This window comes from Culex pipiens, chromosome 3 (assembly GCF_016801865.2).
Source record: "Culex pipiens pallens isolate TS chromosome 3, TS_CPP_V2, whole genome shotgun sequence".
NCBI classification, from domain to species: domain Eukaryota; kingdom Metazoa; phylum Arthropoda; class Insecta; order Diptera; family Culicidae; genus Culex; species Culex pipiens.
The window spans coordinates 171,842,303-171,869,643 of record NC_068939.1 but is presented as its reverse complement, the minus strand read 5'-3'; the positions used below and the strand labels follow the sequence as shown (position 1 = coordinate 171,869,643).

Sequence of the window (27,341 nt, the reverse complement as noted above, 5' to 3'; positions counted from 1 at the left end):
TCTACTCTTGTGGGACTAAATTTTGTATGACGAGTGGCAAAAATGCACAATTTTTTATTAAATCGAATTTCGTTGCTCTGTAAAGGTCAAAAGCTGAGGCCCTGAAAGCTGTTCAAAACTGCGCCCTTGGTTAAGTTTTGACCAAAATGCACGTGCGTCAAGATAGCACGATCGCGACGACGAGTTGTTTTATGAGAAACTCCCCGCAGGAACAAGTGCGAACGGAATGATTCTGGTTGTGTTGCTTTGTTTTGTTTTACTTAGTTCATTTATTAATGCCACACTTTCCGAGGCATTTGGGCTGCATCCACCGGAGGGGATGTTTTAACCCCGATGGCCCAGAAGTTTAATGGAGTGAAATCCAGGGAATGCTGTCCAAGAAGCTATAGAGTTAATTAATGTGAGAAAGCGTAATATCGTTTAAATATGGCTGTAAAAGTTGCACAATTTTAATGGGTCCAGAAGATGAGTTTTATGATTTCGTCGTTTTTATTTAAGGTTAGTACTGCAAACCTCGAAGATTACTCACATTTCCCAACGGGACAATTTACACACAATACCCAGTTTAGGACAACAATCCTTCCATTTTCCACTCACTTAGCACACACATACACACACTATTCAGACACTGTCAAAAGCACGTCGTTGGAGGAGGTCTACGCCGCTGCTATCGCTACCCTCAGCTCACTGTAAGATATAACACCAAGCAGCTTTCCGATGGGCAAGCTTGCTGTAATACTTACAGCGAGCCGAAAGTAAACTTGGTCCTTCTTCTTCTTCTTCAGCCTTCACGGCAGTCACGTTCGGCAAACACTCTACTCACTGAACATGGCTCTGCCGTAAAACTTTGAGTAACGAATAGGGTGAAGGTAGTGATTTTTTCTCAATTTTGAAGGATTGCATGGTTTTTGAAACCGTTTTTGAAGTTATGACTACGTTACCCTATATCTGTTTGCAGTATCTTGAGCCAAGACAAGATGCACTATTCTTGTTCCACTTTGTTGGACTAACTTTTAGTCAGCTTCTTTTCACGCTTAATGTTCACTGGCAGCACTGGAGTTTGCAGTTAACTTTTCCTTGCTTTCCTGGGAATACAGTTCCTAAACGAAAAAAAAAACACTTCCTAAACTAAAAAAAACAGTTCCTAAACAAAAAAAACAGTTCCTTAACAAAAAACAAAAAACAAAAAACAAAAAACAAAAAACAAAAAACAAAAAACAAAAAACAAAAAACAAAAAACAAAAAACAAAAAACAAAAAACAAAAAACAAAAAACAAAAAACAAAAAACAAAAAACAAAAAACAAAAAACAAAAAACAAAAAACAAAAAACAAAAAACAAAAAACAAAAAACAAAAAACAAAAAACAAAAAACAAAAAACAAAAAACAAAAAACAAAAAACAAAAAACAAAAAACAAAAAACAAAAAACAAAAAACAAAAAACAAAAAACAAAAAACAAAAAACAAAAAACAAAAAACAAAAAACAAAAAACAAAAAACAAAAAACAAAAAACAAAAAACAAAAAACAAAAAACAAAAAACAAAAAACAAAAAACAAAAAACAAAAAACAAAAAACAAAAAACAAAAAACAAAAAACAAAAAACAAAAAACAAAAAACAAAAAACAAAAAACAAAAAACAAAAAACAAAAAACAAAAAACAAAAAACAAAAAACAAAAAACAAAAAACAAAAAACAAAAAACAAAAAACAAAAAACAAAAAACAAAAAACAAGAAACAAAAAAAAATTAAAATGAAACATGAAACATGAAACATGAAACATGAAACATGAAACATGAAACATGAAACATGAAACATGAAACATGAAACATGAAACATGAAACATGAAACATGAAACATGAAACATGAAACATGAAACATGAAACATGAAACATGAAACATGAAACATGAAACATGAAACATGAAACATGAAACATGAAACATGAAACATGAAACATGAAACATGAAACATGAAACATGAAACATGAAACATGAAACATGAAACATGAAACATGAAACATGAAACATGAAACATGAAACATGAAACATGAAACATGAAACATGAAACATGAAACATGAAACATGAACATGAAACATGAAACATGAAACATGAAACATGAAACATGAAACATGAAACATGAAACATGAAACATGAAACATGAAACATGAAACATGAAACATGAAACATGAAACATGAAACATGAAACATGAAACATGAAACATGAACATGAAACATGAAACATGAAACATGAAACATGAAACATGAAACATGAAACATGAAACATGAAACATGAAACATGAAACATGAAACATGAAACATGAAACATGAAACATGAAACATGAAACATGAAACATGAAACATGAAACATGAAACATGAAACATGAATCATGAAACATGAAACATGAAACATGAAACATGAAACTAAGCAAGTTCTTTTCTTTTGTTTATTTAAACAGAAATTAACTTTTCTGAGAAATAGAAATGAAGAGAATTGAATTGCTACAGAAAATGATCTTCTCAAAATCTATTAAAAATAGGTCAACATTGTCTTTGTCTCGTTTAAGGTCCACATTATCTGGCAGATTGGCATTATAACCGCATTGCAACACGCACACAAAGCCACGCACACCTACTTCTGGTTTCTATTTCGACATGTGACAAGTTTGTGGCATTTCGTGATGGTGTTGCGTGGATGGGTGGCAGTAGTGGTGGTGGTGGTTATTCATGTGCTTTCAAACGGAACTTGACAGATCTTTCCCCTCTTTCTTGGCCACCGCCATAACTCCTTCAAGCTCCTTTTAAGCATTTACGTCCTTATATTGTTACAAACTATGTCAAATATTTCTTTCGTTTCTTTTGCGCCACAAACGGCACAAAACCTAACCTCTCATGCCATCAGGAACTTTTTTTATTCTTCTTTCTCGAAGCAGGGAAAAAGGATGATCTTTTAACCTGGCATTCTTTTCCAATTTTTCCATTCGCCCTGGTTTTACTTTGTATGCACGTGGGGTAATTTGTCAACCAGCGAATATTGTCTTTTAAAAAATCAAGTTTTCTATTTTTTAACTCAACTTAAAAAAATTATTTTCTTCGAAAATATTATTCAATTTTCAGTTACACAGCAGTGCTTTGTCAGTACCATGTCATAACTCAGAATGAAAATTATATGAAAACAATGCACACCGAGAAAAAACAACCATCAAGAATACGCAAAGCAAATATGAGCCATCCGAGTGAATGGAAAAGCGAGCAAGAATCGACGACAAAATAGGAGCAGCTGCTGAAGTTCTGTTCTTTTTTTCCCTTGTGCAAACCATCACAACGAGGATGAATTAAAAAGGTGGTGAAGCCACAGGGGGGAGGGTCCTGCATTTTTCCAACTCCCACTGTGGAATCTCTGGGGAGAGCGGGAGCAGGAAACTTTAATAATAAATTATAGCCTTAAACGGAAATTCTTTGCCTTTTTGATGCCTTTACTTCCGGTAGTTTGGGGGGAAAAATAAGTATTTGAAATGCTGTTTTACATGGAACGATGACACCAGAACCTTAAAATGTGTTGTTTTACAGCAGTTTGTTCATTATTTCAGCATTATAATCAAGAAAAAAAAGATTTGAATTATTCTTTTATTTTAGCGTATATTTTATCAAAGTATTTCCAGCATCATCGAATTTTGAGAAAGTAATTAAAAATGTTGAAAAACTTCAAAAGATGTACACAGAATTCGAAAAGTCTATGACATTAAAAGTATAAATAAATAATGATAAATTTAATGCAAATGGTAAAAATCTACACATTTTCCATGTGGGTTAATTTTATGTTCAAGGATTACATTTTTAAATACCTTTTGAAGCAATTGAACTTCGATCAACTTAATACAATTTTTGTAATTCCGTCGTGAAACTACTTACTTTTCCTGTCATTCTTGAACGACGAAATAGCCTACTTTTCTGTACCAAAAATAACAGAATCGAATAGCAACACTTTTCAAAATAAATGCTGAAAAGTTCTACTTTTCAGCACTGAAATGGGTGCTGAAAAGTTGAACTTTTCAGCACTTGTTTCGAAAAGTAAAACTTTTCAACATTTTTTTGATTTAAACGATTTATTGACAAAATACATGAAAATTCGACATAAAATTTCACTCAATGGGTGTTTTTCGAAATTGCAAAAAATGTTGTATGGAACTCGTTGCAAAACTTGATTTTTTCAGCACTCGTCGTATTTATCCAACTCGGTGAACCTCGTTGGATAGATGTACGACTCGTGCTGAAAAAATCCTCTTTTTGCAACTTGTTGCATAAACTACTATTTTGTCATTTTTGTAAAATTTTCCAAACACTTCCAAAATTGAGATTTCATTTTTTTTCAAAACCTATTGTGGATGGTTCTGAAAAAATAAGTTAGTGTTATGAAAAATACAAATATTTTTGATAAATAAATTGCTCAGAACTTTTTGTCTTTATTATGTTCATTATGTTCATATTTCTTGGCCATTTGATTTTTACACCTTTTGGCTTTTTACCTGTTTTTGTTTAATTTTGAGCAATTTTTTTTTTGCTAACAAAAAGTATGTTTTGCGATTTTGGCTAAAATTTAGTGAGTTCTATCTCTATGAGTTGTTCATAGAAACATGCAATACAATATTTAATTAATCGGGGAAAAAAATAAAACAACATCTGATTAATTTGCTGTCTTCGGTAATGTAGTAGTAGGGTGCCAATATAAAAAGGGCATCAGGGATACCCTCTGATTCAATTCCTTAGGCAAAAATAAGTATCTGTGCAAATTTTGAGCCATATCGGTTAAGGTTTCGGGGTCGCTTTTTATCGTTGTAGTTTATATGGGAAAAATCGCAATAATGTATGGAGAAAACATCGTTTCAGTATTTTTTTGCCAGGTAGCGCGGGTCTCGCCCAAAGTTATCCAAGTGTGAGATTCTTGTAGGAAATTTTATTCCATACAACTTTGTCGAAGGGTGCAAAATGATCCGAGTTGATGCTGATTTTTGTTGATTTTTTAAAGTAAAAAGTATTTTCTTATATGCTACCTATATATCCCTTATATACTCTCAAATATACGAGCCGATTTATTTTCATTGTATTGCTAATAACTCATCAGGATCAACTCGGATCTTCTTGCACCCTTCGACAAAGTTCCCCAAAATTGGCTCAGTTACTTAGTATTGCCTAAAAAATCGAGTCAGGCGTTATCTCTTCAGATTTTCCAAAATTTTCAATTTTTCTTGTCACCATATGTAGTAGGTATTGGCACGGTGTGTTTTCTGGGCAACTTTCAGAAGAAAAAATAGTCACCGCTACTTTAAAAAGTGTCTTATAGGAAATTTTCTCAGCTTTCCAATGCTTCAAAAACTGACATTTTTCATTGAAAAATTTCTGAGACATCTATTTTAAGTTTTTTTTTGTTTAAAATTCCTTCATTTATATGTCAATTACTAATATAAATGTGCAAAATAACACAAGAAACAACTTTGTCAAAGATTGAAAATCGCTATACAATTTGAAAATTTAGTTTTAACAGAGTTTTTGATATTGTTGAATTTATTCAGAAATTTAAATCATAATTTTAACGAAAATTAATAAAATTTTACCTTTGTTTTGAGTACAAATACCACCTGTGTTTTTTTTGTATGGACAATTGCCCACGAGGGGGGGGGGGGGGGTCCCTATTTCCTCAACAAGTTTTATAATCGTAATTGAACTTCAAATTACTGTTGCCAGCTTCAAGAGAAATACTTTTCATGAATATGTTGAAATGATCAAAGAATCAGCAATATTATAGCAGCCTTATAAATGTCAATATTTTTAAAAACGTTTTGGAAATACCTTTATCTGTTTGTGTTTAAATTATTTGAATTTTTTGTTAATTTGTTTTGGTAAAAATATTGAAAAAAAATTTTATTTTACTTTAAACTTAAAAAAAATGTGGCGGTAAAGTCATTCTGAAATTAAAACACGCAAATTTGGTGCTACTCTCAAAGCATTTTCAATTGTGAAACATTGGGAAACACTAAAAAAACTTAACCGTTATTTTAAACTCCATATTCGATTTTGAACATGTTTTTTTCCATGCACCTGGTTAATGCTTATTTAAGTTAATATGATTTTCGTTCATAAAAGTCTAATAATAACTTTTATAATTATACAATCTGCCAAAATTTCGGTTTCATCAGCTAAATCGGAGCAGACAGGTGATATTTGCACAAAAAAATTATGTTATAATCTATTTATTCTTTTAAAATTAATGTTTTAATAAGGGTTTATAATTTTCATTTCCAAACAAATCCCACATTGGCTAAAATTTTATGAATACTAAATTTTCAAAATGTTTAGTGATTTTCAACATTCTACAAAGTAGTTTTTTCTGTTATTGCAACACTTTGATGAGTAAATAACTCATAAAACTTATTATTTGACAAGTTACCTGCATGATATTGAAATGAATCTAATAAATAATAAAGAAATTTAAAACAAAATATTTAAAATAAAGATATCTCAATATGTTCTCGGTGAAACATTTCGCTCTTTGAAAGCTGAGAAAAATTCGCAGTAAACCTATTTGAAAGTAGGGATGACTATTTTTTTCTAAAAAGTTTGTTCTAGAAAACACGCCGTGTAGAGAGATTAGTTCAGGAAGAAGTAGTTACACTACAAATTAATAAAAATCTACAAAATATATGGAAATGTGGGGTTTGATATGCTTTATATAATCAAGCTTGTAAAGTGCATGCGAAGTTTTTTCAAAAATATTTTTTTTAGATATTGGCAACGCTACCAGATGAACTGTGACCATATTGTGTACTCACAGAGCCTTAACAAAAAAAAAAAAGGCAATATAAATTTCTTGTTCGATGTTCCAACAAATTTTCTAGTCTTAAAAGTCAATTTCTGTCTCCAAACTGAAGATTATATTTCCCAACGGTCAAAAGCACCTTTCTAATTAAATTTTACGACATAAATTGTAGAGTCAACAGTGCTGACTGACCCATTCTGAAATGCTGCCTCATTAAACTAAAATGGGTCACCAGGGCAGTAAACCTGATGACACACCTTGAACATTATCTTACTGTCTGTTACGCACAGCCGATATCGTAAGCCCTAATCGAGATTTTATTGCTTTTAATTTCTGATGAAACGGTAACACCAGAAAAGGAGGAATTTTCCGTAAGAGTTTTTTTCTTCAAACTGTTGTCATCAATTTTTGATAGCCTTAAAATATTGTTTTTTCAACACTTTCTCAAAATTTTAAATGAACCGCCCTATCCCTGCGTTGGCGTCAGATCAATGGGGCCAGCAATCTGCTCTGGAATGTTGACTCTGTTGGCGCCACTCCATATCTCGGGAGCGTTCCCAATCAAAGGAGACCATGAAGCCCCCCAAGGATGATGTCTGACGATGTCGTCGTCGACATTGATCGTGTAATCATTTCCCGCTTGTTATTGATGCAGCATCTTTCCGATAAACTGCTGCTCTGGATGTGAAAGCGCCCTGACACGTGTGATGCGACGGGGTTTGGATGAAAACTATTGGCACTACGCCCCCCGGGGCATGGCCTTCCTCTAACGTGGGATTTCTGCTCCAGCGCCTCTGACGAGACAGGAGAAACCGGGACCGACGTTTTACTTCACCATCCGATAGAAGCTCAGTGGATAAGGCGGGAATCGAACCCGCGTCTCATAGCATCATCGGGATCGGCAGCCGAAGCCGCTACCCCTGCGCCACGAGACCCACTTGGATGTGCTACAGATTGAATCAATTACTTTTTTATCATGTCGAGAAGTGGTTTTAGCGCTGAGATTGTTGGAAAAATGATTTAAAAGGTTCAAATCTTGTCATGCAATATTTTGATATCGATTGTACTGACATTCAACAATGAGAACCACTCGGAATTTTTGCAGAAGTTTAGTTCACCTGTTTGTTTCACCATGTCAACAAAAGATAGCTTCCGCAAAGGGAAATAGGTTGTGTTCTATCTCTTGACTTGCACCAAGGCATTTTGGTCCAGAGGTTAAGAGGTAGTCTTCCAAGCAAAGAGCTCCGGTTCAAATCTCGGTGGAAGCAAAACTTTTTTTTCGTTTGTGGCTTGTTTTTGAGTAAATCTCCAATACTTTACACATTTTCAGGAGGTAAATTTAAAATCCCTGCAATTTTGTCAATCTGAGGCCGCATTAAATGTTAAAAAGCATATTACATCTGTTGTCAGATCCAGTCAAGTTCGTTCCGATTTCCACGCCACAATGCTTCAAAAGCTCTCTCTCGGAGGGCTTCCTAATGCGTTTTCATTCGAGGAAACAGCTTGAGCAAACAATTGCTTTGCATTTGGAGCCCAAGTACCATCCAGGCATTAACGACGACAATGATAACGACTGCCGACAAGTGTATGACAAAACGGTTGAATTCCGTAACCCGACGAAGCCATCATCATGATGGAGAAATGAACTCCATACCCACTCGAACCCACTCCGGCAGACGTGAGTAACTATTGCACAGTTGAAAATTTATGTTGATATAACATCAAGGATGTTTTGTAAATTTTACATCTTGTTTCGTGTAATTCTGTTTTTCTCTGAAAAAAATAGGAAAAATTACATCAAAAATAGGTAAATTTACAATACACTTTCCAAATTGTTACTTTATTTTGCTGTGTAAATGGGAAAGAAATGAAATAAGGTAGGAAACCCTACAGCTGATCCGTTTATGGTAGTCGGACTTCGAGTGATTAAAATTTTCATAACTTTCTTCATCTCTCAATACAGTAGAGTCTCTTAAAATTAGTTTTAGAACTAATAAACTAAAAATACCATAAAACTAGAAACTTATGTGCAAACTCACACTCCAAGTCGTTCAAAATGTGAAAAGGGTAGAAAGGTCCCCCCCCTCCCCTCTCAAATGGAATGCGTACACTTCCCCCTTAAATATGGAAAACGACTCCCCCTCCCCAAACAGTACAATGCACGAGCCCATCCACCCAGAAAGCGATCCTTCAACGTTTTTCCCAGCAAAGTAATGGGCGGAACAAGTCCTGAATTTCTTCAACCTTATGCGGAATTTCATTTCAATGTCGCCGTCGGCATCATCGTCTTAGTTGTTACGACGACGATGATGCATGCGTGTAGGTATAGGCTTCCCAAGATTAAACGAACCCCTAAGTTGAGCAAACGTCGCATCTCGAACGTAAATTTATACTCGATTTGAGCGGGGACGCAATCCTGGGGGAAAACGATTTCATCAACGCAAACACTGGATGCTGGACTTTGTGTTTGTGCAGGGAAATTTAAAAGTTTTGACAGCTTTTTGATTATTTTTGAAACGCTGGTTGTTTATTTCTAAACTAACATCTGACCCAAAAAAAAAGCATCCTACCTAAATTCGCTACAATCAAATTCACAGAAAATTACGCCATTTCCCATTCGATGGTCATTGTTGGCAGAGAGCAGCCTTAAATTTATGTTGTCCAATTTCGCTGCTAAAATGGCTTATCGGAAACGAGCAGCAACAGTTAGGAATAACATAATTAAGATGGACGAGGCCGACGTGATGTGTTTACAATTTGATTACCAGAAATCGTACCGACGCACAGACAAGCGGAGGAGAGCTCTGCAAGCTAAACTTGTTTGAATGATGACATCTTTTGAGATTAACAGTTAACCAAGAAAGAAAAAAAAAACAAAATTGTCAATTATTGACAATTGGGTGCTGGGATGGTATCAAGTGAAAAAGTGAATCATATCATAATAATTAAGTAAAAATTAGAAACTTGTTGAACTTGTTTGAAAAAAAAAATAAGTTTATGCAATTTGCACCCCTGAAAACTAAATATTTTTGAATTGTTGTTTAGTACATTGTACATTGGTATTTCATGAAAATTTTAAATGTTTTCAAAGGAGTTCAAACCTGCTAAGTATGTATATAAACGCAGGAAAATGCACTTTAACTGGTTTTCAGTTGATTAAACTTTAATTTTCATTAAAGTTTTGAAGTTTTTCAAAAAAATAATTATTCTGGCCGACACCAAAAAAAATCGCAAACAATCAAACTTTTTGACAGTTTGCGAAAATCGAACCAATTGTTTCGAAGATATCGTGAGTTGAAAAATGAGGGCTAGTTAGATAACAATGTCCGACAAAAAATGCCAAAAAAATCTAAGCTTTTTAAAACAATTTTTTGCTGGGGTGCTTTTCCCTCAAAAAGTATTTTTTATAAGAAAATGAAGCTTTAAAAAAAAAAATCATCCGAAATCGCTTATAACTTTGCAACGGTGCACCATATTTGATTTAAAAACTAGAATTTCAACTTTTCATTGCAAAAAGGCATAAAAAATGCATTAGGGTAATTCTCTACCAACTCACACGAAATCGGGAAAAGTTGCCCCGACCCCTCTTCGATTTGCGTGAAACTTTGTCCTAAGGGGTAACTTTTGTCCCTGATCACGAATCCGAGGTCCGTTTTTTGATATCTCGTGACGGAGGGGCGGTACGTCCCCTTCCATTTTTGAACATGCGAAAAAAGAGGTGTTTTTCAATAATTTGCAGCCTGAAACGGTGATGAGATAGAAATTTGGTGTCAATGGGTCTTTTATGTAAAATTAGACGCCCGATTTGATGGCCTACTCAGAATTCCGAAAAAACGTATTTTTCATCGAAAAAAACACTAAAACAGTTTTAAAAATTCTCCCATTTTCCGTTACTCGACTGTAAAATTTTTTGGAACATGTCATTTTATGGGAAATTTAATGTGCTTTTCAAATCTACATTGACCTAGAAGGGTCATTTTTTCATTTAGAACAAAAATTTTCATTTTAAAATTTCGTGTTTTTTTAACTTTGCAGGGTTATTTTTTAGAGTGTAACAATGTTCTACAAAGTTGTAGAGCAGACAATTACAAAAATTTTGATATATAGACATGAGGGGTTTGCTAATAAACATCACGAGTTATCGCGATTTTACGAAAAAAAAGTTTGGAAAAAGTTGTTTTTTGCGTTTCTCTTTGTTTCGTCGTCCGTGTCTGTCGCGGGTGACCATGAACGGCCATGATCGATGACGACCAACTTTTTCAAAACTTTTTTTCGTAAAATCGCGATAACTCGTAATGTTTATAAGCAAACCCCTTATGTCTATATATCAAAATTTTTGTAATTGTCTGCTCTACAACTTTGTAGAACATTGTTACACTCTTAAAATAACCATGCAAAGTTAGAAAAAACACGAAATTTTAAAATAAAAAAAAATGTTCTAAATGAAAAAATGACCCTTCTGGGTCAATGTAGATTCGAAAAGTACATTGAATTTCCCATAAAATAACATGCTCCAAAAAATTTTACAGTTGAGTAACGGAAAATGGGAGAATTTTTAAAACTGTTTTAGTGTTTTTTTCGATGAAAAATACGTTTTTTCGGAATTCTGAGTAGGCCATCAAATCGGGCGTCTAATTTTACATAAAAGTCCCATTGACACCAAATTTCTATCTCATCACCGTATAGGCTGCAAATTATTGAAAAACACCTCTTTTTTCGCATGTTCAAAAATGGAAGGGGACGTACCGCCCCTCCGTCACGAGATATCAAAAAACGGACCTCGGATTCGTGATCAGGGACAAAAGTTACCCCTTAGGACAAAGTTTCACGCAAATCGAAGAGGGGTCGGGGCAACTGTTAATAACTCAAACATGTTGATTGTGAACGTAGGGGAATGCCCTTTGAATTGTTTACATCTTTTGAATTTTTTTGGAAACCATATTTTTTTTTGTCCCCTGATTTTTCGGACCGTTTATGTAACAGCCTGATAAAAAGTCTAAAAAAAGGTATTTTTTCCGCATACTTAATTTTTCTTAAAAGTTTCAATAAAAACTACCAAATCGTTTGGAGCCTTGTGTGGAAAAAAAATTATGCAACATTTTTCTAAATGAATAGAACTGATCTAGGCATAATTTTTGTTTTCTAAGTATTGTCCAGACTGGATTATCCGAAGCCTCGAGTATCCGAAGGTTTGTCCCGCACAAATAATCGATAATCGGATAATCGAAACTTGAGCAAAATAAATGTTTTTTTGTTTTTCTTTCTTTCTTAATTTTGACATCAAATTCGAGTCTTAACTTGATCCATTTCAAAACATAATTTGCATTGAATATTTTTTTATGAACAAAAAAAACTTGAGAAAATCTTTCACCAATCTGGTGATGCTATACTTCTGAGTTATTGTTTAAATTAATTTTGAAAGACTTTGAGAAAATAAAAATTGTTTCGGATTTGAAATATTACAATGTATGATGATTAGAGCTAGTGTTTTTTTTTGCGATTTCGCGGAAGCCACGTAATCCGTGAAATTTATCCTAGGCCATGAAATTTGAAAAATACCGCGAAATGCCGCGAAATTCTAAATAATATATTGTAAAATTGCACCTTTTAAGTGAAATTAAACATTGATTTTTTAAATCAAACAATACAAAATATTTTTAACGGGCATTGCTCTTTGTGAAGATATTGTTTATTACAATATTTTACGAAATGCAGATAATTGATTGTAAATATCCAGGGAAATAAGCTCTTGTTGTGACATGCCAAAGATAATACAAACATGTTATAACACAGGAACATGTTATCTTTTTTTAAATCTCTGTAACATTTATTAAAAAAAAAAACGATGAACAAATTTTGCACCAAACACAAGGAAACTTTAAAAATTCGAACCTATTGGTCATGCATGAAGTTTTCGAATTTAATTTTGTTTAAAATACAATATATGTTGTAAGGAAATTTGTTAAGCAATTTGCAATGTTTTAAAATTTATTGAAATTATGAATAACAAATGTTTCAAAAAACACATTCACTATTGCTGAAAACCATGGTAACAAACAAACATTTTTTTCTCTTATTTTACTATCTCTAATTTTGGTGGATTCTCCGTTCGGGATGTGCTTAATTTTGAAGATATTTTATCGCTAATATCTCAGTAAAAATTGGATGGCTGAATCGTAAATACTCCAGTGCAAATTCTGCAAAATTTCACCAAAGTGAGCTCATTTTTTTTATCATGAATATTTTGTGCCAGGGGTTATATTTTGTATCTCAAACGATTGCTTACTTTTTCAGTATCTTTCCTGTACACAGTTAATCTTAAATAACACAGTTTTGCGTTAATTTTAAGCAGATTTTAGTGTACCGTGAAATTTCCAAGTTTTGAAATTCGCATGTCGATTAATTTCAATTTTATTGCCGTGAAAAATCACTAGCTCTATTGATGTTATATGATTGATACATCATTAGATGTTAAATGCATTTGAAAAATCTTTTATATCAATTTAAAAACTTTCTTTTTCATGTTTATTTTTTTTTCACTCTATTCCAAACAATTGAGGTTTGTTTAGAAAATCCAAACCATATGAAATCTATTCAATAGATTTTGGACTAGAGGGTGACAGTTCTCCCGGACACTATTGGCATTTTTTTGAATATGCCAATAGTGGCAATTATTTAAAAGAAAAGTAAAAAAAAAAAATTTAATGAATTTACATACAATTGATTCTTACTGATTCTATGAAACGTTAATTGAAGTATCCTCATTATTTAGAGGAACTATATCTACCTTTTGATTTTTTTTTCTATGTCTGCAAATACAAGATTGTTTCTTGAGCTTTTTGGGACACTGGGACTGACTGGGAATTTTAGTTAAAAATGTTTACGAATAATATATAATTTCCCAGTATCGCGATTTTTGCAACATGATATATAACGACTCAAACAACAATTTAAACTTGTTTTTTTCCTTGTTTAGGTCAACAATTCTTTGAAGAAATATTTACAGTTATTAGGAAAACCCGAATGTTCACAATTGGCGGACAATAACTTTACAAAGGTTGCCAGAGTTTTTTTTTCCTCAAAATATAATTTAATATTGAGGTTGACGTGAAACACAAAATGACTTATTGACATAAAATACCTTGATAAAGCTAAATTAACTTAGGGACTTAGAATAATAAAAAAAATTATGAGGATTGCTATACTCGAGAGAAGATATGGAAATGGAACTTATTTTTAAAAAGCTTTACCCACGTAGAAATAACAAAAAAAAAATCATATTTAAAAAACTTCAAATTTCATTTCAGGAGTTACAGCCCTGTATACTACTAAGTATACTTTAAGATAAATTTTGGGTTCCACATTTTTTGGCATCTCTCAATTATAATTATTGGAATTTAAAATTTACACTTTCTGAATCAGAAGATTAGAGAAGAATTGGTTTATTCGAAATTGAACATCGAGCATTGTACATCCAATGTTTAAAACAATTTAGAATTTTTCAGATAATTTTTTGATCAGTTTATACATATAACTTTGCTAGGATATTTATAAGTTTAAAATTTCCCGGGAGTCTCGACCAAATTCCCGGGAATTTTTTTTCCTGGAATTCTTGCTCGTGACCCTCTACTTTGGACAATCTCTGGTTAGTTTGCAATACGTCATAAGAATCATCGCGACCTTCGGCACATTTTGATTTTCTTTCTGAAAAAAAATCTACTTTGCATTGTTTTTCAGTAAAGAGCATTCGAAGGATGTGCAGATGAAGAACTCAAAGCAATTTTGAATTTGTTAATTAGTAAATTGATTGAGAACCGATCGAGAAACGACTCTGTTTACAACAGGCGCTTAGGTTCTTTTTGAAAACCAACCCGAGAAATAAGCATTTTTTCCAAAAAAGGTATGAATCTAATTTTGTTTAACATTGTAAATGCAATTTTTGCAACCATTTTGATTCATTCTCCCTTCTACCCAAGACTCACAGCAATCAAGAATAAGAAATTCTTCTTGCACATGTTTGCCCAGTAAATCAGAGGAAGACCCTTTCTTTCAACCACCAGGATGTTTACAACGAAGTTAATAAACATCACCGAGCATCTTCTCGGCCAGCATCTGCATCCATCCAGGGTGCAGAGAGTGCCGTTGGCCAGCAGTAAGACAGAGCAGTCTGGAACTACACGGCAAAGTACATTTTTCGAGCGCAACATTTCTTCCCGGCATGTCCTGGCTGGCTCGACCGTGGACAAGGGAAGAAAGCGGCAAGAAATGCTCAACAATTGCACAGAATGTTCAAATTGATAAATACCATCCCGTCGTCCTCGTCTTGCTTGTTTGGATCGGTTCCGGACGCAATGTTCCGGCTGTGCGCCAGTTTGTGTGCAGCTGACTCATCGTCGTTGGCATCCGAGGAGGAATCTTGCCACCACCAACCCCGGCTTCTCGTTCTTGGGGCCAACATCGGGACATGAAATTCTAGCCAGCTGGCCACAACAGACGTCCTTGTTCGGTTCTTTACCACAAATAAGCATGTTCGGAGTAGGGTGGTACTTGATATAGATTATTTTGTATTTTCCAATGTTTCTTGAAATGTCATTCATTAATTGCATTTTGACCTCTTATCTTGTAAAAATAACCAGTTTAATTAAACAAAATTGATGAATTTTTAGTTAAAAATAAGCATTCCAAATTTAACTACCCTAACACTAAAGTATGGATTGAACACTCTGGAAGATTCAAAAACGGAAAAGTGCTTGTTTGCTATATCTTTTCTGTGCGTTTCAGCTTCAGGGATGAAAATCTATCTTAAGTGTTCAACAAACACACGCACACACTCACTTACGCAAACAAACACCCACTGGAATTTTTTAACAAGAGCATAATAAAACAAATTTGTCTTTTTCAGCGCTGAATCAATACAATTTTTAGAGACAAAGTAAAGATTTTAAAGAACACGGATTTTAATTTTATTTTGTTTGATTTTTTTAGGAGCAAGCAAAATAGCAATAACAAAATTTTAATAACGCATTGATTGAATCAATAAAATATATCGGAAAATTCTTCAGATTATTTAAGACAAGAGTTTAAGTGTGTCATTCTTTAACATTGCTGATTGTTGAGTTTCGACGGAAAAGTTTTGTCCTGTCGGACAGCCCAACCTTTAATGGGTTTGTTCTGTTTGGTTTTACTTTTCTACCATTCGACCCCCCTCCCTGCGGCACTCGGATCCCTCCATCGAACTTGTTCGGCCAAGTTGTTCCAAGTTTTGGGCATTCTCGAAGCTCATATTTCACATTTCTATTCGGTTCACCTTAAATTCCAACTTGCGTTTGAAGAAAGAACACAGAAAAAAGAACTCCCCTAACGAGCCAAATGTTTAAAGTTTTTTTGGCCTGTTCCCCAGAGCTGGGTTTGTTTGGAGATGGAAAAGTTTACCGCAAGCTGAAAGTTTCCCCGAGCAGTTTGATTCAATATTTTGGTTTACTTTGGCATTCTTTTAGCGGGAAATTTGCTGATGCTGAGAGAACATTTTTGTTTTCTTGAATTAGGAAAAATACAAGCTGAGTTAGGATTGATTTGCCAAATTGAATTTATTTATACATTTTTATGAAAACCAATATTAAACTGATCTTGTTTTCAAAATATCTTGATCTTGATTTTTGTTTGTCTCACGAAGATTTTATTTGAAAACTTATGAAAATATTTTGAAATGCAAAAAGCTACATTTTTTACTAAATTTATACCAAAAGATATCAGGAAATTTGACAAATGTTGAATTTGTTGAATTCGAATTAGGCTAAAATAGCTGCTGAGATATCATCATTTAAAAAATTCTAAATTAAAAAAACATTATTAATTTTTTAAACATTTTTCAGATTCTTAAAATATTTGCTCTATTTATTTATTTTTTTCAGGAATGGTAAAAAAGTCTTCAAAAGATTCAAGAAGCATTTGATAGAGAAAATATTCTTGTTTTTGTTATTTGCAACATTAATCTTATTTCTGATAAATAAAGCATGACAAATTGCGATTAAAAACGATAATTGTCCAAACCCTGGAACCTGTTTTGAAACATTTTTTTTACGGAAATTGCCATTTTTGAGCGGATCTCAGCTAAAATTGCACGCAATAAAACCTTTAGCTTTTTGACATGACCCTGGAAGATCCGGAACATCTCCGGTGACCATGGACCAAAAAATTGTTCCAGTTCATATTCAAAGTGCTTTTGGGAATCATCAAAATCGAACAATTTTTCGCAAAGTTATGAGCATTTCAATTTCGACGAAAATTTGCCTGTTCCAATTATGTCGTCCAACCCCTGTACACTCTGAAAAAAGTCCATTATTTAATTCGTCTTTTCATACAAAAAAGGCACAAGTTGGTAATAACTCATTTAATTTAAAAAAAATTTGGCAACACTGCCAGGTGATTTTTGACCAACTTGTGACGTAGATCAAAAGATGAATATTTTTTAAATCTAAAACGAATCCAAATACGAAAATTTTCAAAAATGACCTTTTGCGCATTTTTTTGTAATCTAAAAGTGTTTGAATCTCTCCTTATTTTTCGACAATGACATGGAAGTGCTGCCATTTTTGGTCCAATCTTCAATGGCTTTGAAGCAAGTTTATAGAAACTTTTCTGATCTCTTCAAATTAAATGTTTTCAGAGAAGTATAAGCTTGACCATGACTCCTACAGGTTAAAAAGGCTCGTATTGAACAAAAAATCTTTTTTAGTGGCTATAACTAAAAAATGATGAACGATATCGAAAATATCTTAACCCTTTCAGGCCTGATGTGTCGTACGGTACTAAAAAAAATTTCTCATCATTACCTATATGTTTTTTTTCAAGATCAGGTCAGAAAGGGTCAAAGTTTTTTTTCAATTGCAAATTTAATCGAACATCTGAACAAAAAGTCTAAATATTTTTTCGATTTTTGCTTACAAAAATTACAAATACAAAAACAATGCCCGATGATACTTGACCAACTTGTGACTAAAACGAATTCAAACACGAGAATTTTCAATAATGACCTTTTGCGCATTTTTATTTTTTTTTGCAATCTAAAATTGTTTGAATCTCTTCTTATTTTTCAATAATGAATGGTTCTCTACGGTTTCGCAAATCGAAAATTGTAACTTTTGTGAATTTTGTGATTTTTGCATTAAAAATGATTTAACATTTTTAAAAGGTCCACAAACAACTTTTTTTTTATTTCGTGGTTTAGTCCAAATCATAAACAAATTGGAAATATTTTATTTGAAAAGATCATAACATTTCGAATAAAAATATTTTTTTAAATTGAAAATTAGATATCTCAGAAACTAACTGTCCAATTTTCTCAGCCTTTCAGCAATTATTTTTAAGAAATATTTTTAAATGCAAAAAACGAAAAGAAAGCGAAAATGTATACCTAAAAGTTGCTATAACTTGAATACGGTACACTTTATATTTAAAAAAATGTAAAATACATTTCTATTTTAAATTTAAATTTGCTTCAAAAACTGATTTCGAATAATTTGTTTTTTTTTGTCAGGATTTTCGATGTTTTCCAAAAAAATACATTTTTTTCAAAAATTTAAATCTCCTAAACCAGATTTTACACTACCATGCACTATGGCTTAGGAGGTGTATTTTTTAGTCTTCTAAAACATTTAAAAAATCCCGAAAATTAAAATACGTACATGTACCTGTACATGTATTTTAGGAATTTAATTTTAGGTGATAAACTGTTGAAAAAAGCGGATTTAATTTTGGGTTCCTATTTTTCCCGAAAAGTCCTAATCACAACCTAAAACTTGGCCGAAGACACCAAATCGATCAGAATATCCCAAAATATCCCGAATCTCAAGAAACAGAATTTCATACAATTACATTGTTCGAGATTTCCAAAAATGTGTCCACGTGGTTTATGGATGGTCGCGTTGGAAATTTGGCAACACTTTTTTGAGTTCTGGAAACGCGAATGGAAAGATCTTTTAGGGCCATTATTCTATGTGTCATTGTTAAGGTATTTGAAAAACGTTATCTAATATATCTAGCAAAATTTGGCGGAAAATTTGGCAACCCAGCCATTACACAGTGGTCTAGAACGCAAATTTAAGTGGAAAATGGATTTCCCGAAAAATTGTGAAGTTTTGAAGCTTTGGTGTCTTCAGAAGAGTTGTTGAAAATAAAAAGGGGCAACTCTTGGTTTGGTTGAAAATAAGGGTGGTTCACGATTAGGGTGATTTTGAAAATCTTACTTTTCAGGATTATTTTTGGGATTTTTTTTGTCTTCTAGAAAGTTGTTAGGCTTGCCAATGAAGATATCTCGAGTTTAAAGAAAAACACCCCTAAGATTTTTTCAGCGTTTGTAGTGCTGAATCTCCATTTTCAAATGCAACCGGGTACTTAAAATTTGGCTTGCACATTTTCGAGATATTTGAGTTTTAAATTTGCACCTTTTTTACCTTAAAATTGCTATAACTTTTGACTTTTAAGTCCAAATTGACATGTCAAAAAATAAAAATGTGAGTTTTTTAGAGCTCAAAAATTGTTCCGAATATCACTTTTCTCTAAAACCTAACCCTGAATTGCCACGTTAAAAAAACGGATTTTTTAATGTTTGCTCAGATGCTTTCTATAAATTTGGTCGTAGAAGGCGTAGATTACGAGATAAAATTTTGGTGTCTTGGACAAAGTTGCTTGGATTGGCAAGCCCAACAACTTTCTAGAAGAAAAAAAAAATCCCAAAAATAATCCTGAAAAGTTAGATTTTCAAAATCACCCTAATCGTGAACCACCCTAATTGTCAACCAAACCAAGAGTTACCCCGTGTTTATTTTCAACAACTCTTCTGAAGACTTCACCATTTTTCAGAAAATCCATTTCCACCATTTTCCAATCTGGACCACTGTGCATTATTATATTTTTACCGAACATAAATATGAATAAATTCAGTTTTGTATATCCAATAGATCGTGCAGTTAGAAAGTCCACAGTCCTGTTTCCGACGTCGAGGTGACAACTGCTGGCACCACTGGAAACAAAACTTTTCCCATCATCAACTTGTCGCTTTCACGAGCTGACTATGAATGCACAGTGGTCCGAAACCGAAATCTAGCGTGACAAAATTGATAGCGGCCACACGTTAAGAATTAGGGCTTTGGTGTCTTCGGGACAAATGATCAGGGTCAATTGGGGCATCTTTTGGTATGGTGGACATTAGGGTGGTCCAAATTTTAGGGTGGTTCAGAATTTTTATTTTGGCGGGATGACAAGATAGCGCTTTGGTGTCTTGAGAAAAGTTGTAGGGAACACCATTTTGAGCAACTTTGCTGAAGATCACAAAGTTTTATCTTCAAACGGGGAGTTTCTAGAGCCATTTTTGTAATTTAGGTTGAATTGTTATGAAAAAATGAGTTTTTTGAATTTATCAACTCAGGCTTATGTCGCAGCGAGTTGGTGTCTTCTAGACAATTGTAGAGCTTATCAAAACACACATTTATCTTCCGGAAATAACAAAATAAATAAATTTATTCCCGAAATATTTCAGCCAAAACTTGATTCTTCTTTTACAACCACTAGATCATTTTGTACATTTTTGGGCCCTTCTAGACAATTGTAGAGCTTGTCAAAATGAACATTTTCATTCTTGAAAAATGAATTTTGGTCAATTCTATCAAAAGTTATGGGTAAAAAACGATTTAAAAATGCTCATTTTCAAATTGAGATTAAATAAGTTTAACAAAAAAGACCTCCGAGATATTTTCAGCAAATGTACTTTAGAATGTGTACTTTCAGATGCTTCCAAGAGCGAGGTCAAACTCCACCACCTTATCGAGTTATTCACATTTCAAAATGGCGTCTTTTTCGTCGTATTTTGGCTGTAATTTCGTTTAAAAGGTCCGATTTTCGTTCTCTTGGAAGATAAATGTGTGTTTTGATAAGCTCTACAATTGTCTAGAAGACACCAACTCGCTGTGACATAAGCCTGAGTTGATAAATTCAAAAAACTCATTTTTTCATAAACACTTCAACCTAAATTACAAAAATGGCTCTAGAAACTTCTCGTTTGAAGATAGAGCTTTGTGCTCTTCAGCAAAGTTGCTCAAAATGGTGTTCCCTACAACTTTTCTCAAGACACCAAAGCGCTATCATGTCATCCCGCGAAAATAAAAATTCTGAACCACCCTAAAATTTGGACCACCCTAATGTCAACCATACCAAAAGATGTCCCAATTGACCCTGATTATTTGTCCCGAAGACACCAAAGCTCTAAATCTTAACGTGTGGCCGCTATCAATTTTGTCACGCTAGATTTCGGTTTCGGACCACTGTGGAATGGTGCCGCTGCTCGTGCATCCCATTGCGCACTTTGCGTTGCACTAGAGAAGTGTAACTTTTCGCTCGCCCCAAAAAGGAGCTCTCGACGAGGGCTGGTGATTGGGAAACTTTGCCTTCGTTTTCGCTGCTCTAAAATGGCTCGAAAACAGATTGATTGATGCGATGATGCTCGGAGGTTAAAAGGATTGTTGCAATATTTCCCGGAAAGATTAGGGTCGGAGCGTAAAATTGCGCTTTTTAATATGGAAAATTGAGTCGGAGTTCAGTGTGATGTAAGATTTTTCTTACATTTTTTATAAAGATGAACTTGAGCACAAAAGCTACACTTCTCCCGAGCAAGTTATGATAAAGTTTTCGAGACTAATCCTCTCGGCGAAGACGTGATGGGAAAGACAAATAAGTCTCCCGATATTATCAGTCTCTGGGTTAAAGTTTTCAAGTTTTGAAAAGTTGGTTGGTTTAGTTTGCTGCAGAGGAATCAGATAACCACCTCTTCGTGGAGGTTGGAAATTCCTGGCCTGATGATGCATGAACAGAGCAGATTGAAATAATAAACCGGTGAACCGGAAATGATCGCAATCGCTCACTCGAACCAAATGACATTAATGATGGAGTAAATGTAGCGGCTTGGCAGGTTGGATTGGATTTTAAAATTTGATAATCCGTTTCAAATCAATGCAGTGGAATAAAAAATAAACCAAAAATATTACCGTTTTCGTTGGATAAATATTTGCTCTCACCGAGTCGGTACCGCCCTAAAAATAATTGGAATATTCACGATTGGGTTCCATTTGTAAGAAAAAAACATCAGATATTCTGCTTGGAAGTCATAACAGTGGAAATCGTGAACGTTACGTTCGTAACATGAACCGTTGGTTGAAAGGTTTCGTACCTACGTGCTTAGCCTTCGCTGAAAATGAAATGAATCCAGACAGATATATTTCACCAAAACTGCCCGGAGGTGCCGTTTAGATTGCACTGTAGGAAATTTGAGTTTTAATTGTTCAAAAATGATTTTAAAGGAATTGTATAAAAAATAATTTATCTAAATCATTGAAATTTTAACAAATGCTTAATTTTTTTTTAATTGTAAAGAAACTCATTTTCCCACTGTGCACGATTTAGGATCCGTGCGATTCCAATCTCTAATATGCAAAGCAAACAAACGATGAAATGAAAATCGGGGGCTTTGATTCCACGAAGGCGCCGCCACTCCGCCACCCACTTACCTGAGCACGCCTGCGGGGGCAACGGAAAGATCAGCGTGGTGGAGCTTTTCCGCCGGGCCACGGCACAGCCCAGCGACTGGGGCTTAAAGCTGCGCAGCTGCTGCATAAAGTCCGAACACTCCATCAGGGCGACGTCGGCAAAGTGCAGATCGCACAGGATTTGGTTCTGGGTGAGGCGAGATCGAGAAGCAAAAAAAAAAAAAACAGAATGAATAAGTCAAAAAAATTGTTCGTATGGAATTTTTCAATTATATTGGAAAAAACTTTGGTGACGACAACAAACACTCTTTTCGTCATGTTGTTCAGAATAAAAGAAAAAATTGGACAAGACAAGTTGTAGATGTAGAAGTGGTAAAATGTATCCTCTGCTTTTTAATGATTTTTTTTTTCCGGGAAAATTCTAATCAGTAACAAGGCACAATATCTGCCAAATTTGGGCGTCATTAAATCAATCTAGCTTAAGCTTAAGCTTTACAAAACATACACAATCAATCAATCAATCAATCAATATGATTTGTCGCACTTTTATGTAGTCTTCGTTGTAGTTCATTATTTTGTCATAATTTTCAAGATCTGTAGAACTAGAGCGTCCAATTTTCCCGGGTTTTGAATTTCCCGGGAAACGGGAAAAATATTTTTTGAAACTCGACAATTCCCGGGATCCCAGGAAATTTTTGAAGCAGTCATTAAATCTATGTTTTCATTATATTTGTTACGTTTTTCTAGCTTAAATCATAGAATTCGCTCAAAACTGTTGATTGGTGATAAGCTACACTTCAATCTGAACAAGGACAGCAGTCTTTAGATAGTTTAAAACACATTATAAAAAAATTGTTCTTTGATGTGCTTTGGAATTTAAATGAACCACAATTTTTAATATATTTTTTTTATTTATTTATTTATATAACATGACTACAAAATCTTAAACAATTTCATTGAAACTGTCTAAAACAACAAGAAATAAAATTATACCAGACAATGTAACACTTTGGATGAATTTAGAATTTTGTGTTTTATATTTAACACATATTTTAAAAATAATCTTCAAGTCACTACCGCCAACTGGAGATATTCGGGACTGCAGTCTGAATAGGTACAGGAGATTTTAGAGCAATACATTTGGAAATCCGAGTTCTAATTGTTTTGTTCTGTTCCTGTTGTAACTGAAATCAATCAAAACAATCAAAACATTATTCCAGAAAAGAAATTAGTTTAGAAAGCTGTCTAAATTCGTTACTCTGGTCCTGATTTGCTCGAGATGCCGGTTTTGATGAAAAGTTATTTTTTTAAATATAATACTTTTTTCATGTTTACAAACATAAATTTACTAACTATATACTAAGTCTTTTTTTAAATAAATAAAATTTAATAGAAAATATTTAAGGCGCAAAGCATTTTGCGGATCTGTAAACTAAAATTTTAACAATTTTCCCTAATAATCCAAATTAATGCTGATATTTGCCGAATACAAATTTTAATGCTTTAAAATTCTTATCGATTACTAAGTATTCATCTGTTGATCTATCTCCACAACCAAATCTGGTTTTCTAGACCAAAATTTGATTTGTTTCCAATTCCGGGAATTCCCGGGACAAAATATAAAAAATACCGGGATTCGGGAATTTCCGGTTTTGGAAAAATCCCGGGATTTTTGTCCCGGGAATTCCCGGGATGGACGCACTATGCAGAACAAAGTCTCCGAAAGTATTAAAATTAAGCTTTTGATCAAATTTTCAATGACAAACGTGGTTGAGGTAAAATGCACCCCAGCTATGAAATTTATAAAAAGTGGTGACTAGTGTGAATTACTTTTGGCCGGTGCATTTTTCCCCGTTGTGTGGTGTTTATTGCCTCAAATCGGTATTTCATTGGAATTAAATTTTTGTTCAGAAATTGTAATTCTTAAACAAAATTTGAGGCTTAACAAAACTGTTGCTCATATGGATGACATAGAATTTGTTTTATTTTTGAACATCTAAAAAACTCTTCAACAGAGATGCTGTAGACAGAATTCATAGTTTTCCCTTAAGGGGTGCAAGTGCATGTATTCTATCTTCCAAGGTTGTTAATCGATAAAATTATCGTCGGACGATAACGTCGGACGATAAAGTTTTATTTGAAAATTCTAAAATTTTAGCAGCAAAAAAAAAAAACAAAAAAGTTAAAAATGGAATTTACGAGCCACGGTTTGAACATTTTGTTTTGCAATAATTTTTTTTCCAAAATTTCTAAAAATAAAAAATCAAAATATTTTTAATTCAGCCCAAACATTATTTGTGCGTGCGAACTCCAAGTTAGTGGGAATTGCGCAATAGCGTGACGTACTTTATGGATGAAGCTATATTACATTGAATAATCTATCTTAAAGAATTGGAAAATGTGTTATTTTCATCAAAAACTGATGAAATTTTCGTATTCTTCTATAAAATTATGTTTTTACACAAATCACGTTAAAAATAGGTCAAATAAATTCAAAAATCAGCTTAGCTTATCTTGGTTGATCGTGCAGACACTAGCCGAGCATAAAGTTTGCTATAGCTATTTGATGCCGATAAGAAAAATAAATGCGTCAAAAAAACGAAAAACGAAAATTTCCCCAGTTTCTTGTATTATATTACATTGAAAAGTCTGTCTGATATTTTTGAAAAGTGTGTTATTTTAAATCAGAAATTAAATGAATGAATGTATCAATTTACCTCTATTATTTCACCATAATTAATTTATAAGGAAAAATAACCTTAAAAAATTTAAGAGAAATTATCTACATTTCTTCATAAAAACTTTGGATGCAAACCATTCGATCTAAAACAATTAAAAAATAAAGAAAAATCATTCTTATCAAGAATGAATTGAATTTTCGATCATGGGTAATTCTGCGCCAACTTACACAGCAGTTGCCCCGACCAGGGATGCCACATGATTTTTTTTAATGTCTGTGAAAAAGTCTGTGTATGTCTGTGCAATTGTCTAAAATTCAAATATATCAATTTACGGTCATAGAAATCCATCAAAAATTGTGTTTTTAAGCATTTGAAGACTAACGAAATAAGTTTCGGTTGATATTTTTACAAAATATTAATTTAATGAAGTTTTTAAAAAGTCTGTGCACCTTAAAAAATTGTCTGGCACAAGCTCAAATGTCTGTGAAACACAGACAAATCTGTGTATCTGGCATCCCTGGCCCCGACCCTTCTTGGATTTGCGTGAAACTTTGTCCTAAGGGGTAATCAAAACTTTTTTTTCGTAAAATCGCAATAACTCGTGATGTTTATAAGTAAACCCCTTATATCTGTATAATAAAAATTTTGTAATTGTCTGCTCTACAACTTTGTAGAACATTGTTACACTCTAAAAAATAACACTGCAAAGTTAGAAAAAACACGAAATTTTAAAATGAAAAAATTTTGTTCTAAATGAAAATATGACCCTTCTGGGTCAATGTAGATTCGAAAAGTACATTAAATTTCCCATAAAATGACATGTTCCAAAAAATTTTACAGTCGAGTAACGGAAAATGGGAGAATTTTTAAAACTTTTTTAGTGTTTTTTCCGATGAAAAATACGTTTTTTCGGAATTCTGAGAACGCCATTAAATCGGGCGTCTAATTTTACATAAAAGTCCCTTTGACACCAAATTTCTATCTCATCACCGTTTCAGGCTACAAATTATTGAAAAACATGTATTTTTTTGCATGTTCAAAAATGGAATGGGTCGTACCACCCCTCCGTCACGAGATATCGAAAAACGGACCTCGGATTCGTGATCAGGGACAAAAGTTACCCCTTAGGACAAAGTTTCACGCAAATCGAAGAGGGGTCGGGGCAACTTTTCCCGATTTCGTGTGAGTTGGTAGAGAATTACCCTTATAAAAACAATTTAAAATTTTCAGCATACTAAACAAGATTTTAAATTATGAATTTGGCGATAAAAAGAACACAGTTGAACAAAATTTGCAAATAATTTTCGTTGGTTAATTTTGTTTTAGCTCAGCGATATAAAAAAGGCAATAAAATGAAAACTGATCAAAGAAATTACGAATTATAAACATAACGAATTGTGAATTTTCGAATTTACCATGTTACTATCAAAGTTACCCTTAAATTCAAAAATCCAATAACTTGCATCGTTATAGAAAAAATCTCGAACATATTTTTTTTTTTGTAATTCCGTTTGAAAATATCTACTTTTTCTATCATTCTATAATGTTTCGTCACCAAAAATAACAGTACCGAGAAGTTTATTATAGCACTCATTTGAGTGCTGAAAAGTTCCACTTTTCAACTTTGTTTCGAAAAGTAATACTTTTTGAATTTTTTTGCAATTCCGTCGTGAAACTACTTACTTTTCCTGTCATTCTTGAACGACGAAATAGCCTACTTTTCTGTACCAATAATAACAGAATCGAATAGCAACACTTTTCAAAATAAATGCTGAAAAGTTCTACTTTTCAGCACTGAAATGGGTGCTGAAAAGTTGAACTTTTCATCACTTGTTTCGAAAAGTAACACTTTTCAACATTTTTTTGATTTAAACGTTTTATAGACAAAATACATGAAAATTTGACTTAAAATTTCACTCAATGGGTGTTTTTCGGAATTGCAAAAAATGTTGTATGGAACTCGTTGCAAAACTTGATTTTTTCAGCACTCGTCGTATTTATCCAACTCGGTGAACCTCGTTGGATAAATGTACGACTCGTGCTGAAAAAATCCTCTTTTTGCAACTTGTTGCATAAACTACTATTTTGGTTTTTGAATTGACATAGACGTCAAACTAAAGCGGGGAAATATTTTATTGAAAAGTAAATGCAATGTTGTTCGCAACTCGTTGCAAAGCTTGTTTTTTCAGAACTCGTCTTATTTTTCTATCTTTTCAGAGCTTCTTAGATAATTGTACGACTCGCGATGAAAAAATCATCATTTTGCCACTTGGTCCTATTTTTTCAAGTAATGATTTCAATTTCAAACAGATTT

At 33.3% G+C, this 27,341-nt stretch overlaps 1 protein-coding gene across 9 annotated transcripts in view; it reads right to left on the bottom strand.

Moving 5' to 3' along the window:
* The window catches only part of LOC120423362 (uncharacterized), a 346,647-nt gene that overhangs the window by 58,016 nt on the left and 261,290 nt on the right, over window positions 1-27,341 (bottom strand). For all 9 annotated transcript variants that reach the window (XM_039587141.2, XM_039587158.2, XM_039587166.2 and 6 more), the window contains one exon: window positions 22,368-22,533. In XM_039587141.2, coding sequence (XP_039443075.1) covers window positions 22,368-22,533 — 166 coding nt within the window. The remainder of the gene's footprint in view (window positions 1-22,367; window positions 22,534-27,341) is intronic.